This window comes from Petaurus breviceps, unplaced genomic scaffold, assembly GCF_028583685.1.
Source record: "Petaurus breviceps papuanus isolate PSGF00001 unplaced genomic scaffold, PetGlider_PUasm1.0 90977, whole genome shotgun sequence".
NCBI lineage: Eukaryota > Metazoa > Chordata > Mammalia > Diprotodontia > Petauridae > Petaurus > Petaurus breviceps.
In genome coordinates, this window is record NW_027187391.1 from 8591634 (window position 1) to 8608235 (window position 16602).

General features: G+C 36.1%; 1 protein-coding gene across 1 annotated transcript in view; it reads left to right on the forward strand.

Moving 5' to 3' along the window:
- Nucleotides 1–16602, forward strand: part of MAP3K5 (mitogen-activated protein kinase kinase kinase 5) — a 292350-nt gene that overhangs the window by 176818 nt on the left and 98930 nt on the right. Inside the window, exons 11-12 of the mRNA XM_069077285.1 lie at nucleotides 4288–4395; nucleotides 15034–15083. Of these exons, the coding sequence (XP_068933386.1) occupies nucleotides 4288–4395; nucleotides 15034–15083 (158 nt within the window). The remainder of the gene's footprint in view (nucleotides 1–4287; nucleotides 4396–15033; nucleotides 15084–16602) is intronic.

Consider the following 16602-nt stretch of genomic DNA (forward strand, 5'->3'; position numbering starts at 1 on the left):
GGCATGTAGTCTGGTATAGGCTCCACATATACATTCATATTAAACATATTTTCACATTAGTCATATTGTAAAGAAGAAGAATAACTAATGGAATGAACCTCAAGAAAGAAGAAAAAAAGAGAGAGAGAGAGCAAATAGTATGCTTCGATTTGCATTCAGACTCCATAATTCTTTCTCTGGATGTGGACAGCATTTTCTCTCACAACTTTTTGGAGTTGTTTTAGAACCTTGCATTGCTGAGAAGACCCACATCTATCAAAGTTAGTCATTGCACAATGTGACTGTAACGCTGTACCATGTTCTTCTGGCTCTGTTCCCCTAACTCAGCATCAGTTCATATAAGTCTTTCTGAGTTTTTCTGAAGTCTGCCTGCTTATCATTTCTTATAGTACAGTAGTGTTCCATTACATTCGTGTACCACAACTTGTTAAGCCATTCCCCAATTGATGGGCATCCCCTCAATTTCCAATTCTTAGCCACTGCAAAAAGAGCTGCTATAAAAACTTTTGTACATGTGGGTCCTTTACCCATTTGTATGATCCCTTTGGGATACAGCCCTAGAAGTGGTATTGCAGAAACAAAGGGTATGCTCAGTTTTATAGCCCTTTGGGCATAGTTCCAAATTGCTCTCCAAAATGTTTAGGTCAGTTCACAACTACACCAACAATGCATTAATGTTCCAATTTTCCCAAATCTTCTCCAGCATTTATAATTTTCCTCTTTTGTCATGTTAGCCAATCTGACAAGTGTGATGTGGTACCTAAGAGTTACTTTGATTTGTGTTTCTCTAATCAATAGTGATTTAGAGCATTTTTTTCATATAACTATAGATATCTTTAATTTCTTCCTCTGAAAACTGCCTGTTCATATCCTTTGACCATTTATCAATTGTGGAATGACTTGTATTCTTATAAATTTGACTGTTCTCTATATATTTTAGAAATGAGGCCTTTATGAGAGATACTGGTTACAAAAAACCTTTTCCAATTTCCTGCTTCCCTCCTAATCTTAGTTGCATTAGCTTTGTTTGTACAAAAACTTTTTAATATAATTTAATGTAATCAAAATTATCCATTTGTATTTCATAATGTTCTTTATCTCTTGATTGGTCATAAATTCTTCCATTCTCCATAAATCTGACAGGTAAACCACTCTCCCAGTTTGCTTATAGTATCAATCTTTATATCTAATTAGTGTACCCAGTTGAACTTTATTTTGGTATATGGTGTAAGATATTGGTTTATGCCCAGTTTCTGCCATATTATTTTCCAGTTTCCCCAGCAGTTTTTGTCAAATAATGAGTTCTTGTCCCAGAAGCTGGAGTCTTCGGGTTTGTCAAACATTATACTACTATAGTCATTGACTACTGTGTCTTGAGTACCTAACCTATTCCACCGATTCACCACTCTATTTCTTACCCAGTACCAAGTAGTTTTATGATTGCTACTTTATAATATAATTTAAGATCTGGTATGGCGAGGCCACCTTCCCCTAGCATTTCTTTTCATTAGTTCCCTTGATATTCTGGACCTTTTGTTCTTCCAGATAAGTTTTGTTATTATTTTTTCTAGCTCTATAAAATAATTTTTGGTAGTTTGATTGGTATGGCATTGAATAAGTAAATTAATTTAGGTAGAATTGCCATTTTTATCATATTAACTCAGCTTACCCATAAACAACTGATAAAACTTTGTTTTTCTTCAGGAGAAATAACTTTTGTTTCTAGCATCTCATTGTTCATTTATCCATTTTAACTGTTTTATTAACAAATCTTACTGGTATAGTATTGTTATAATCAGGTAGATGGCATAGTAGAGTATTGAGCATGGAGACAGGAAGACCTGTTTTCAAATCCAACCTCAAACACTTACTAATTCTGTGACTTTGGGCAAGTCACTTAAGATGTGTCTGCCTTAGTTTTATCAACTGTAAAACTGAGGATAATAATAGCACCTTTCTCACAAGGTTATAAAAGATCAAATGAAATAATATTTGTAAAGCACTCATTACAGTGCTAGAAATAGTACGCGCTTAATAAATGCTTGTTCCCTTCCCTTGTATTGTAATAGTCCTTAAGATAAATAAATACACTGTATTTGTGGTTTATGGTTAGGAAAAGTTTTTTATAGCCCATATCCTTGTGAATATAGGCTTTCTCTCTTAATCTGTACTCTTAGCAATGAGTCATAAGGTTGGATCCCCTTGTCATGTCCCAAAGTCATGTGGAAGGTTTCCCCCCCCCCACTTTTTATTTTTAAAACTCCATTAGATACACTATCAACTCTAGGAAATAAAGCACTTCTTTGAATTTTGAACAGGAGAGTAGGAAATGACTGTTCTAATTTTGCCTGTGCCTTATGCAGACCAGTCTTTTTTTTTTTTTACGCTGTCAGTTGTGATCACTAGGTCTTTATGTGAAAGCTGGATCTTATCAACTCCATGAATCATTTGGATGCTTAAATGGTGTTTTGGAATAAGATCGGCATCTTAATGCTTCATATACTTTTAAGTGTGAGGTACCAACCAGAAGGAAACAGACCGTCTCAGCTCCCATTCAGAAACCAAAATGAAATGTAGCATGGCCATCTTCCCAAGTAGACTAAATATATCATACCTCAAATGCCAGTTTGCTTCTGAAGGCAGAAGTTCCTGAGAAGTAAATGTGGTCTTTTTACATCATCACAGTTAAATGTATACATTATTCCCACTAAGAATAACAAATTATTTTTGTTTCTAATACCATTTAGTTGAATAGAAAAGCCAAACACCTGTATTTGTATAGTAAGGTTCATGAGATCCAGTACTCTTAAAATAAATAAATGACAAATTCTTTACACAATACTTTGTTTCTTTGTTCTGTGATGTACAGATGATTTCTCATTTTGTCTATTTTCTATCACTTTTGCCTTTTTCTGCCAAATCCACATTTTCATAGAACTTCTAGACATTGTTGACTCTTTATGTTTTAAAATTTTGTCCCGTGTTTCTCTGAGAATGTCATTAAAACACTTGACCTTTGGATATAGCTAAAAAAAAAACCATATAGATGTCAGTGATTTTTCCCCAAAGTCTTTCTTCAATGAAAATTCATTATCAAGTAGACAACAAGCATTTATTAAGCACTTACTGTATGCCAGGAGCTATGCTTAGCATTGGGAATGCAATTAAAACAAAAAAGAAAGAAGTCCCTTTCCTCAAGGAGCTTAAAGGGAAAGTAGGGGCGAGGTTCCCATTCAGGTGAATGGTGATAAAGTCTAGAAAAGGCCAAAGTACAGCTGGGAGGAGAATGTTACATGGCTAGCCTGAGCCTCTCTTCCAAATAGGGATATTTTGGGAAAACCTCACCTGTGGGAAAAGGGGACCAGTATGACAGAAGGATGTTCCAAGGTGAGAGGGCAGCTGGTGGTCAAGTGAAACCCAGAAATACTTGCCCAGTTATCATTGAGCTTTATAGTAATCATGTAATTCTATAAGGATAATTATTCATAATCAGCATTTACATGGCCCTTTAAGATTTGCAAAGTACTTTACATACACTATCTCATTTGATAAAATATAAAGATGTAATAATCAGATTAGGTTGTAATAATCAGATATTTAAAATGATTTGTACTGAAACAGTGGACCTCTGAAATATCATTGAATTCTAGTCTACTAAGATTTCATATTGAAAGAGACAGTATGGAAAAATGGATGGAAGATGGCCTTAGAGCCAGGAAAATTTACGGTTTTGTCTCTTTTGCATCACCGGGGTTCAGTTCATGTCTCTAATGCATATGTGTTATATGTGTGATAGACAAGTCAGTTCTCCAGGAAGTTATCTAAAACTAAGTTACAGAGGGAATTTCTGTATTGAGAATTCTTTCCATGGATGAAATCTCAGTTCCCAACCAAATCACACGTTTGGATATATGTGTTTATGTGTATTTTTATATATGCATAAATAGCAGCAATAATAGCAGCTGACATTTATGTAGTACCTATGATGTATGTGTGCTAAGTGCCTTACAATTATTAATTAATATAATCATTAATCTCATTTGATCCTCACAACAACCCATGGAGGCAGAGGCTATTACTATATGTTACATATAGATCTTTTGGTGTCTTATAACAGTCTTGCCCAATTCTAGTTTTGTTCCCTGGATTGAAAAGAAAATAAATATTTTAAAAAATAATGTACAGATGTTTTGATGTAATTATATTTTTGTTTTATTTTGTGACTTTCATCTGGTTTGATTCTTATAAGCCACTGGAATATTAATTTCTTTTTCTTATATTTACAAGGTTTTAATATTAGAACCAACAAAAATCTATCAACCTTCCTATTTGTCTATCAACAATGAAGCTGATGAAAAAACGATATCTATCTGGCATGTGCTTCCTGATGACAAGGTAAATGATTCCATTTACTAGAACCAGACTATTTGTTGAAAAGTACACTTCACAGAATGATCAGGCCCCTGTAACATTTAAGTACAACCATAAAAAGACTCTGTTCATAGATGATAAAAATGTGCTTGAAGCTCTTTACTTTGGCACAATCAACTGTGGCACATCATCAACATTCAGTATTTAGGGATTTTGAGTTACATGCATTTACTAAATTATAGACAAGATGTATTTGGTTTTTTTTAAAAGGAGGACTTTACAAAATGACCTCATAATTGTAACATTTTCCCTTGCTCTTTCTCTGATGCTATGTGAACTCACGTCCTAGATTTGAAATGTGTCCAAAGAGACCTTTTCTAAAGTACTTTTGTCTCACCTTCAGAAGATTGTGCTGCATAAAGCCAACTTAGCCTATACCTTGGGTTCTTTCAGCTATTTTTCAACCCCCACCCCCACCCCAGTAGAGCAGAGACCTCAGAACGTTGAAGAGATAGTAAATACCATTAAACTGTGACCACTGGCCCATACTCATACTAAAAAAAAACCCACAAATATATTATATCTTCCTGTTTAGTTGGGGAAGAGTTCTGAATTCATAGATCTAGGGCCATCCTGAGAAGCCATTTCATCCAATATCTTTATTTTATATCAGATAAGGAGACTGAAACCCAGAGACACTTGCCCAGAGAGCTAGCGTTTCTGGTCTAATTCCTTCATTTCACACATGAGAACATTTAGCCCCAGAAGAATGAAACATGACTTGGTCAATTCTTTGTTGTTGTTGGCTGTTGTAGTTGTTTAGTCATTTCAGTTGTGTTCAAGTCTTCATGACCCCATTTGGGGTTTTCCTGGCAAAGAGACTGCAATGGTTTGCCATTTCCTTTTGCAGTTTGTTTGACAGATGAAGCAGTTAAGTGACTTACCCAGGGTCACACAGCAAGTAAGTGTCTGAGTCTAGATTTGAACTCAGGAAGATAAGCCTTCCTGACTCCAGGCCTGGCACTCTCTCTACTGTGCCACCTAGCTGCCAGAGCTAGAACCAGTATTTCAGTGTTCTGGTCTGTAGTCCAGAGTTCTTTTTTCTTTTCTGACCTGCCTTCCTTTACTGAATGAGTACTTCCTGTGCATAAGGCACTGTGGTAGGCCTCTCAGAGCTGTGAAGATGATTAAAATTCTCTGCTCTCATAGAGTTTTAGCTGCTTATCCTAAAGAGATTATCAAAGATGAGGCAGGAGACTATCCCATTTTATTTGAAAATATTGCATTTTTTTTTCTTATCACATTAGTCACTGGTGTGTCATTCCTTTTTATTATTATTAGGGTGGTTTTTTTTAGTTGAAATCTTGGAATGCCATCCATCCCACTTCTTGGGGGAAAAAAAATAAAACACCACACAAGAATACCCACTACTAGCCATAGATTTTAAGAATCAGCTCAGGATTCACAGGATAAACACTGCTGACAATTCTTCCTTTTGCCACAAATCCATTCCCTGTCCCCCATTGCAACAGAAATTATCTCAGCCTTGCTAAGACTGGAGAAAGAATCTTAATCCAGATCCTTAGGAGATCTCCTAAATGTTCTTCCATGAGTGATGTTGGTGACACCAAAACAGTTTCATTCAGCCCATGTAACAGGAGCAGCCACCCAAGGCTCAAGGAGGTGGCCTTTGCATTTTCATCATGAGCAACTGATATATGGATAAAGTCTGGGGAGAAATGTGCCTTGTATTAAATTACTCAGAATAGATCTTTGTGATATACAAAACATGATTGCCAAGGGCTTTCTTTTTATTTTATTTTTGCTTTTTTGGAGGGCAATTGGCGTTAAGCGACTTGCCCAAGGTCACAGGTCTAGTTTTTGTGTTGTGTCTGAGGCCGAATTTGAACTCAGGTCCTCCTGACTCCAGGGCCAGTGCTCTATTCACTGCACCACCTAGCTGCCCCATACCAAGGGCTTTCAAAGGAGGCAAAGGGTAGGCCGGGTGGTATATATGTTTGTGTGTATATACATATCTGTTTCTGGATTTTTGTAAGCCTCTTATTTTCCCTTCTCCCTTTTACTTAGTCAAATATTTCTCATAAATTAAAGTTTAAATCAAGATCTGTCTTTCCCTTGGCTAATCCAGTCTTTACTGATTTCTCTTCTTAGACCTCCTAGAGCACTTAGAATCTCAGCCCCACCATTTAACATCAAATAATATCTTGGATATATGGTTTGCTATCATTTTGTTATGGTTGTGTTTTATGTGACTTGATAATAAGTTTCTTGAAAACAGAATCCATGTCTGCTCCTTCTTCTAAATCTAGATAATAAGGGCATTTCCTAGGATGGCTAGGTGGCACAGTGAATAGAGCACCGACCCTGGAGTCAGGAGGACCTATGGCCTCAGACACTTAACACAAAACTAGCCATGTGACCTTGGGCAAGTCACTTAACCCCAATTGCCCTACCTTCCCCCCTCCAAAAAAAGGCAAAAAAAAAATAAGGTCACTTCCAGCTCTAAATCTTTGCTACTAGGAGCCTGCAGGTATATGCTGTGTACAGAAATGTGTTAGACTGGGTAAGGGCTACAGGGGAAATAGAAGGCATAGCCCCTGCTTTCACAAAATTTATTCTCTAGGTATAGAGAAAAGGTGTAACACACATCAAATCATAATCAGCAGTAGAATGCAGTATGTGATTAAGTTTGAAAAAAGGAATTGAATTAGTCAAGGCAGCCATCCAAGAGCTGGTAGGATTTGAGTTGAGCCTTGACTGACAGGAATTATTTAATTAGACTGTCAGGGGAAGGGAGCTCAGAGGGCTCAGCTAAAGGAAGTCACATAGAATTCTAGTAGAGATACAAAAACAGGAATGAAGAAGTTCATTCTACAAGAAGAACTTAGGTTCAGAGGAGAGGAGGGAATATTTTCAGGGAATAGAACAGACCTAGGTTGGATTGGTACAGAGAGACCAGATTGTGTTGGGACTTGAAAGTCTGGTAAAGTAGTTTAGGCTTAATGGGGTCAGATATTGGCAGTCACTGATGTGATAGATGAAAATAGTATTTAAGGAAGATTAGTCTGGCAGACTTGGGACAGCTGGGTGGCACAGTAGATACAGCTCCAGGCTCAAAGTCAGAAAAACCTGAGTTCAAATGTGGCCCCAGACACTTACTAGTTGTGTAACTAGTTGTGTAAGTAAGTTCTGACTGACTTAACCCTGTTTGCCTCTGTTTCCTCATCTGTAAAAATGAGCTGGAGAAGGAAATGGCAAACCGCTCCAGTATCTTTGCCAAGGAAACCCCAAATAGGATCAACAAAGAATTAGACACAACTGTAAAAATCTTAGCAACAACAAAAATCTGGCAGGAACTTACGTGATGAACAAGGCTAGAATCTGGAGTCAAGAAGGCTAGCCAGGAGCCTCTTCTAGTAATTTCCTAGTTGAGGGATTTAAAAACCTGGATTAGGATGGGGGCAGTAGGAATAGGAAAAGGAATGGATGCATGAGACATTTTGAAGAAAAACTGAGCAGTCCTTGGGAACTAACTGGATATGGTCATGGTCAGAGATGTCAAAGATTTACTCCAAAATTTTGAATATGGGTAACTGAGAAAATCATGGTGCTGTGACAAAATTCAGGAACTTTGGAGATCACTTGGAGGAAAGATGGATTTGGTTTGTGACATGTTAATTTTGAATTGACTACAACACATACACCTGGAAGCTAGAAAAATGTCATCATTAAACAGGTGACAAAAGTAAATTTACATATGTATATGAATGATATATTTATGATTTTTTTAATGTTACATATGTATATGTAAGGATAGGGTGTGGTATGCTATTTGTATACACATCAAAAACTTTTATAACTTAAAAGACACAGTGTATCTAAGCTATAAACAGAAAAACAGAGAGAAATGATAGGACAGAAAATTGTAAGCTAAGGAGAAGAGGTTTTTGGGAAGCCTGCATGGAAAGAGAAAAGTTATCCAAGGACACTTGGAAGCATAAAATGGGGTGAGAGAATTTGGAGATGAAGCAAAGCCAGGAGAACGAGAGAGAGTAGCCAGGGGTAATTGGAAGGAAGAAAAGGAAAAGAAAGTAAGCCAGAGTTATTTGGAAAATGAGTATCATTTCCAGCTACTTGTGAAAATTTTTTTTCATCTCTCTTGCTTAGAGATTCTTTGGATTAGAATTGCAACATTTTTAATTCATTTGTCTCTTGTAACTAAAACGTGTTTTAGGTATATGCTAATATATATATATATATATATATATATATATATTGTTGCATTGTTAGAATTCAAAGGCATAGATAGATCTAATCTTTCTATTAAGGATAGAAAACTGGCCTTGGAGCTAGGAAGGCCTGGGTCCCAGTCCTGATTTAAAAATACTGGCTCTGTGGCCCTTGGCAAGTCACCTAACCACTTACTGCTCTGCGTAACTTTGTAAGACTCTAAGTTATAGAAAAATTGCTCACCTGCATTAGTAGAGGAAATTTCCTTGCCTCAGAGTTCCCAAAATTAAGGAATTCACAAATCCAGTCCTAAGACAGAGAATTTAGTCTGAATCTTACATTTTCACCATTCTATTTTTCTTAAGAGAACTGCAGGTCTATAGCTGCTTCTTTCTATACTGGCCATTCTAAATGCTTGTTTTAAATGTTAAAAACTCCTAATGAAAATATCTACTCTATTTATGTCCACTTCTTATAGTGTAAAGGAAAGAGGCCTGAACTGGCAGTCAGAAAACCTAAATCCAAATCCTGACTGTGACATTGACTTTGTTATGTGACTTTGGGCAAGTTGTCTCTACCTCTGAAACCTCAGTTTCCTCATTTGTAAACTGACAAAATAATATCCGTGCTATTAACGTCGCTAGGACTATGTGTAGAAACAGTACTTTGTGAAAGAATGGAAAGGGCATTAAATTTAGAGTCAGAATATGAGTTTGAATTTGGGCTTTGCTACCTTTGTGACTGGGATCAAATCATTTAAGTTCTCTGGGCTTGTCTTCTAATTTATAAAATGATGGTCTTGGACCAGTGGGACTTTGATTATGAAGGTCCCCACTATTTCTAAGCCCTATGGTCTTGTGAAAAGTATATTGTAGGGGCAGCCAGGTGGTGCAGTGGATAGAGAAGTGGCCCTGTACTCAAGAGGACTGAGTTCAAATTCAGTCTCAGATACTTATGAGTTAACCACGATTAAATCCCCCCCCCCCAAAAAAAAGTATATTGTAAGTATAGAACACTATTTAAATATGAGTTATTATTATTTCTGCTTTTTTGAAATCTGTCATTTTTAGTTTTAGAGAAGTTACATGGGTTGGGCATCCAGGTGGTACAGTGGATAGAGCACTGGGCTTGGAATCAGGAAGACATCTTCATGAGTTCAAATCTGGCCTCAGACTAGCTGTGTGACCCTGGGCAAGTTACTCCACCCTCTTTGCCTCAATTCCTCATCTGTTAAATGAACTGGAAGAAGGAAATGGCAAACCACTCTAGTATCTTTGCTAAGAAAACCCTAAATGGGGTCACAAAGAGTTGGACCCGAATGAAAAAATGACTGAAAACTGAAGAAATAGTTCTCAGGCATTAAGATCTGACTATAAATAATGGAGATCAAGCTATAAACAAATCTGCTCTACATCATTACTATTTTAGTTGCTCTCTGATTCAAGTAAATAAATACCATATATTGAATAACTGATCAAGGCAGAACATTCCTTTTTGCAATTTATCTGAAAATTAACTAAACCCTGAAGAAGTATAACTTCGATATATCATATTTACTCACATCTTTTAATCATTTCTCACTTTTTTTCTTTTTAAAACAAGACATTAAAATTTTTCTAAGCATTCCACACTACTTTTCTCAGAAATTTCAATCTTTGAGATTTTCATCTGTATTTATAAAACGATTGACTCATCCATCCAGAGTTACACATACAGTGGTCAGTGGCAAAGTTAATGGAAACCCAGATCTCCAGACATTTCTTCCTTCAGTATTTCCTTGCTGCCTAAAATGAATAACTGCTTTAAGTGAAGTTGTGTGTCTGTCTGTGAACAGAAACAGCTTATATTTGGGACTCTTCGTCCATTCAGATTTGAGTTTAGAATTTAAGTACTGTTGGTCCACAAATTCTTTTCACAACTGCTGTGACTCAGTCCACCACACGTATCCCAAGAAACTGGATATATGTTGGAGCTCCAAGGGCCTTATACCCCAGACTAGGGTCATAAGATGTACTGTGCCATGGTAGAAAGGTGAGTACTGACTTAGCTTTCTCTCAGTTCTACTCTAGCCAGTGACAAACAGCTAGCTAGTCCCTGCTTCATTAGAGGAGAGAAAAAGGGGTATTTCAAAACAAGGGGAAAAAACAACTACAAAGAGAATTATGGAAGGAAATTTTAAAAATGTATTTTCTCCTCAAATTTGGAGGAAGAGGAAACAAAAGATATGAATAAATATGGTAGATCAATTTGAATTAAAATGAGAAAGAAGGGGCATTCTGAAATTATTTAGTTTCCTAATATTTAAATTATGTGTTAATGCTTTTTGTCTTTATATTACAACTATTTCTTTTTTTCACTTAATAGTATTTTATTTTTTATAATCACATGTGAACAATTTTCAACATATTTATTTTGAAAGATTTTAAGTTTCAAATTTTTCTTCCTCCCCTCCCCCCTCACCAAGACAATGGATCTGATATAGATTATAAATGCATCACAATCATTTCAAACACTACCACCCCACCCTAATTGAACCCTTTCTACAAATAAAAGTAATTAAGCAAAAACATCTAATACAATGACTGCATCTGACCATCTATCTATATAATATCCTCTCCTGGTCATCCTCCTTTTCTCTGTGAGGGGACAGTATGTTGTACATACTGAACAGTACCTGTTCTCAGGTATATTTTGCTGGTTTTTCTTTCATTTGGACATCTTTTCCTCTACAGTGAGCTTTCATTTACATTGTTGTCACTGTGTATGTTGTTCTCTTGGTTCTGCTTATTTTGCTCTGCATTAATTTATAAAACATCTTTCCATCTTTCTCAGGATTCTTCATACTTATAATTTCTTACTGTACAATTAAGATTTCATTACATACACATCATAGTTTTTTGTTTTTCCAGCCATTCCCTAACTTAGAAGCACCTACTTTATTTATTTGCTAAGATAAAGAGTGCTGCTATGAATGCTTTTTAGTATATGTTGGGACCTTTCCTTCTGTCTGATTTCCTTGGAGATATATGACCAATAGTGGATTCAGGGAGTCAGAGGGAAAGCTTCGTAAGAGCTTTCCTGGAAGGGCTTTTGGGGGGGGGGGAGGTCTTTTACTTTGGTTCCTCAAAAAAAATCTAATCATTGTTGATGGTCAAGAAAATATTCTCTTCACTACACACCTTTACTCAATTCTTTTTTTCATGGTTCCCTGAAGAAGCAGGGTGGGGTTTAGGGTAATACAGAGAGCCCTGAACGAAGAATCCAGGACACCCAGGTCCTAGTCTCAGATTTGTAATTTATGTGAACATGGACAAAAACTTGCTACTCTTCATTTTCAGTTTCCTCATTTGAAAATGTGCTCAATCCTTTTGAAAAGGAACTTAAAAGCTTTCTCGAAAATTATCGCTTGGTGCTTTTGAGCACATGTTTTGATTTTATAAGGATATACATACATACTTACACACATGTATATACATGTTATTTGTGCACATGTATGTACGTATATATGTGCGTATATCCTTATAAAATCAGAACAGGATTGAGCACATTTTCAAATCACTTTATGTCTCATTGCCCTATGTGACTCTCTAAGACTATAAATTGCAGAGGATGTACCAACTTGCATTCATAGAGGGGGATGTTCTTCTGCACTAATTCTTTCTATCAATGAGATCGCAGGAGCAGCTCCCATCATTATTGCAAGTTGCTATCGATGATATGATATTGTATAGCCAAGATTCTAATCAGATTTATCAACTTATGCCTAATGGTTGAAGAAGAGTGAAAAAACACCTTAATTCAATTATTTAAATATTTATTATTGAGTGCCTATTACATGTTCTGTATCCTGCTACAGCTAGGTATAAAGATAAGCCTGAAGGGGAGATTCATAAACCTAGGGATTGGAGAAAATTATTCAGACATTCCTTTTAGAAAGTGCAATAGATATTGTGTTGCTATGTAGCCATTGTAAAACTAAATTTTGCTTTGCTTTTCCCCAAAATCCTGTGGTCAGAGATTGCAAGAAAATACTTCTGTTTTCAACAGTGTGACAAAGTGAAAGAAAAAAAAAACAAAACAATTTAACCAAAGAAATAGCAAAATTCACTGGAAAAAAATACAGAACTTTAAAATTCAGTTTCCAAAGCCATTTGGAGAAATGGAAAGAGCATTGATTTAGGTCTGGGGTCTTGTCCCAGTACTATTTACTGATTTTGTGACTCCTTAATCTCTCTCTGCAGCAGTTTTCTTATTAGAAAAATTAGGGGGTTGAACTAGCTGATTATATATGTAGTCCCTATATGTCTGTAAGTATATCTTTAGATCTCTTATAGTCTATTCTTCTTAGGAATTTCCCATTCTCTTTTTTATTCATTCATCAATGTGCATGTCTTTTCTCCATTACAGGATTTTAAGGATGAAACATTAAAGAAAAAATTTTTTTCTTACTCATTTTTATATTCTCCAACATTTAACCCAGTACCCCAGTACATTCTTGGGGCTTAAGAAATAGCTGTAAAATTAAACTGAATAGGATGAAGTAGAGAAATCTCAGAAATGTGACTGTTTGATAGCTGAGGTGAAGAAAATAGTTTTGAACTAGTCTAGACCACAGGCCTCCCCTACCTACTACTTGACCAGAAAAGCAGTAACCTGACTGACAGTTGAGTTTTGTTATCTAGGATGAGTTAAAGCTTATCTCCCTGTTTATTTTAAAGTTCCTGAGCCAGGATTATGTTAGAATTGAATTTGCTGTTACATTGTTATTGCTACCCATGGCATAAGCACCAGTCAGTTCGTGTATGTGAGAATATATTAAAAATACCAATTTACATAAATAACACTTTAAACTTGTAAATTGCCTTCCTGATGACAACCTTGTTTCGTGGGCTGGGCAAGTATTTTTATCCCCATTTCACAGATCATGGGCAGGGTGAATATTATTATCCTCATTTTATAGATGAGGTAATTGAGGCTCAGAAAAGTTACATGACTTACTCTTATGGTCACCCAGATAGAGCCAAACTTAGAATGCTGATTTCTTGGATTCAGTTTGAGCCTTCTTTCTACTGCACTCCTACTTTCAATGCTGTTGTCACTGTGGCTATATTTTATTATAACATATGTGAAAAGTCTTGTAAATTTAACTGAGGCATGTGTGGATTTTGTACCTCTCAAAAAAAATAACATAAAGGCTATATATAACAAATGTGAAGTCTTATAAATTTCACTGAGGCATGTATGGATTTTGTATCTCTTTTAAAAAGAAATAATGTAAAGGCTATGTATTATAACAAATGTGAGAAAGTCTAGTAAATTTCATTGAGGCATGAATGGATTTTGTATCTGTGCGTACACGTGTGCATGTGTATAAAAGGGTTAATCCACAAATTCATTTTGTTTGGGTTTATAGCAACAAGTGCACATATTGATTACATTATATTTGTTTCCTAAGATTTAAAATTATATTAGAAAATTTAATTTTATATCCTTTTAATCTTTGATGTTAATTAGAGCAATGGTCAGAGTCTTCTGGTTTTCGCTTTGCTTTTTTGTTTATATTTTTTGAGGACTTTATTTTAAGGGATTAAGAAATATCGTTTTTGTGGACTCTGAAAAAAGTGCATCCTCAAAGGATGGTGACTGGGTACTTTAAAAATCATTAAAGACCACATTCAAATGAGAGCTTTGCTTCTCAAAAGGAAAATGTCCATGCCTTTAATGTTTGAGTTTCTTTTAATTTTCTAGAGCAGTAGGTGTTTTTTTTTTCCTTCAAAATTTTGTCAAAAATTTTTTTATGTTAAATTTTTGAAAATTGAGAGTTAGGGGGCGGCTAGGTGGTGCAGTGAATAGAGCACCGGCCCTGGAGTCAGGAAGACCTGAGTTCAAATCTGGCCTCAGACACTTGATACATTTACTAGCAGTGTGACTTTGGGCAAGTCACTTAACCCCAACTGCCCTCCAAAAAGAAAAAAAAATTGAGAGTTAGAATTTCACAAAACTGATTGTCCTGGTCACTTTTGAAAACTGCTCCAGCTCTCAGGTCATCAGGTAATTGTTTAACCCAGCATCTATAACTTCTGTAACCTGAGAGAGAGTCCATTCAGAGGTACTAAATTTATTCCTGGAGAATTATTTATGCACATGAGGACCTTAAGTAGTATTGGCAGCAAGAGTGTGGATAGCAGTGTCTAGCATTTGGGTGGAAACAGTACGTGGTCCCCCTCAGCCCTGTCATCATCTCTCCTCTACTTTGCCCCAGTCTCAAAAGATTTCACCTTTATATTTATCATAACTGTGTATATTCTACAAAAGACAACAATCATGTTTTATTTCATGTTTCCTTTGCATTTTAGATGTGTTTTCTTTTTATAACTTTTTTTTCTTTTTTTATCCTTCTGTGTGTTTTAGAAAGGTATTCATGAGTGGAATTTTAGTGCTTCTTCCGTCAGGGGAGTAAGGTAAGTTTTATTTGATGTGTTTTGTTAAAATTTAATTAGAGATGTGTTTCTGACACATTTTCTTGAGGGTCAGTCATGATAATGATTGCAAAAAACTTCACTCAGTTTTCTAATGATGGAAGCTGACCAGCCCTGTTCAGTCTTATTAGCATAATTTTGAAGATAACTGAGGCAGCTAATGGAAAAGGTAAATAGAGTATTGGGGCTGGAGTCAGGAAGGGCTGAGTTAAAAGACACTTTCTAGCCGTGTGGCCCTGGGCAAGTCACTCAGCCTCTGTTTACCACAGGTTTTTCACCTGTAAAATGGGGTAGTAATAGCACTCACACCCCCTCCCCCACGGTTGTTGTGAGGATCAGATGAGATAATAGTTGTAAAGCGCTATGCTAATCCTGGCATATAATAAATATAAATGTCACTGAGTAACATAAAATAGGTATAAATAAATGTTAGCAATTATCATTACAAGTAGTATTTGAAGGATATGTTTGCAATAATAATTTCACTTTTAGAACTGAATGCAAAATCAGTCACCTATTAAAAATAAGGCAATGGGGAGTAGAGGTGAAAGGTTGATACAGAAAATAAAAAATATTAAATGGTGAACTAATTTTAATCACTTAACCAGCTTTTACCAACTAGAGGCATTAAGCGTAGTAGATAGAAAGCCAACCTTAAAGCCAGGAAGACCTTAATTCAAGTTCTATTTCTAATACATCTTATCTGTGTGACCCTGCATCAATCCTGTAACCTCTCATATTCCTAGGGCAGCTTTTAAGAGACAGCTAAGTAGCATAGCAGAGAGAGTATTGGACAGGGAGTCAGGAAGACCTGAGTTCAGATCTGGCCTCAGATACTGAGTGTGACACTAGGCAAGTCATTTGACCTGCCTTGGTTTGCTTATCTATAAAATAGAGATAAGAGCACCTACTTCCCAGTGTTGTTACAAAGTTTAAATGAGATAATATTTGTAACATCTCTTGTGAACCTTAAAGGGCTATTATAAATGTCATCCATTATTAATGGTAAGACTACTCTTTGGATCTATGCCATGACCCAGGCTTGTAGACATAGCCATCTTCCATTTAGAGGGAGGCAGAGTGGTATAGTAGAAAGACCACTTATTTTAAAGACATAGGACATGGGTTCAAATCTTGCCTCTGTTATTATTTCTTTGACCTCAGGCAGGTGACAATCTCACTGGAGCTTAGTTTGGTCGCCTGTGAAATATAGGTGATCAACTAGAAGTTTTCCAGGATCTCTTCTGATTCTAGTCTATGGTCTTATGAATTTCTTTTGGTACTCATGCCTAAATATTTCTCTCTCCTCTCCCCCACCACCCAGGAGGACTTAGGTCCGAGGTACTTCTGTCCTATAATCAATAACAATGTTGTTAGAATGAAAGCACAGTCCATTTAACATTAAGGAATTTCCTTTAGTTAACCTCTAAGGAAGAGTAGTATCCAATATTGAATACAAAGCCTGACCCTTGGAGTCCAGGAGTCCTGGGTTCAAGCCTTA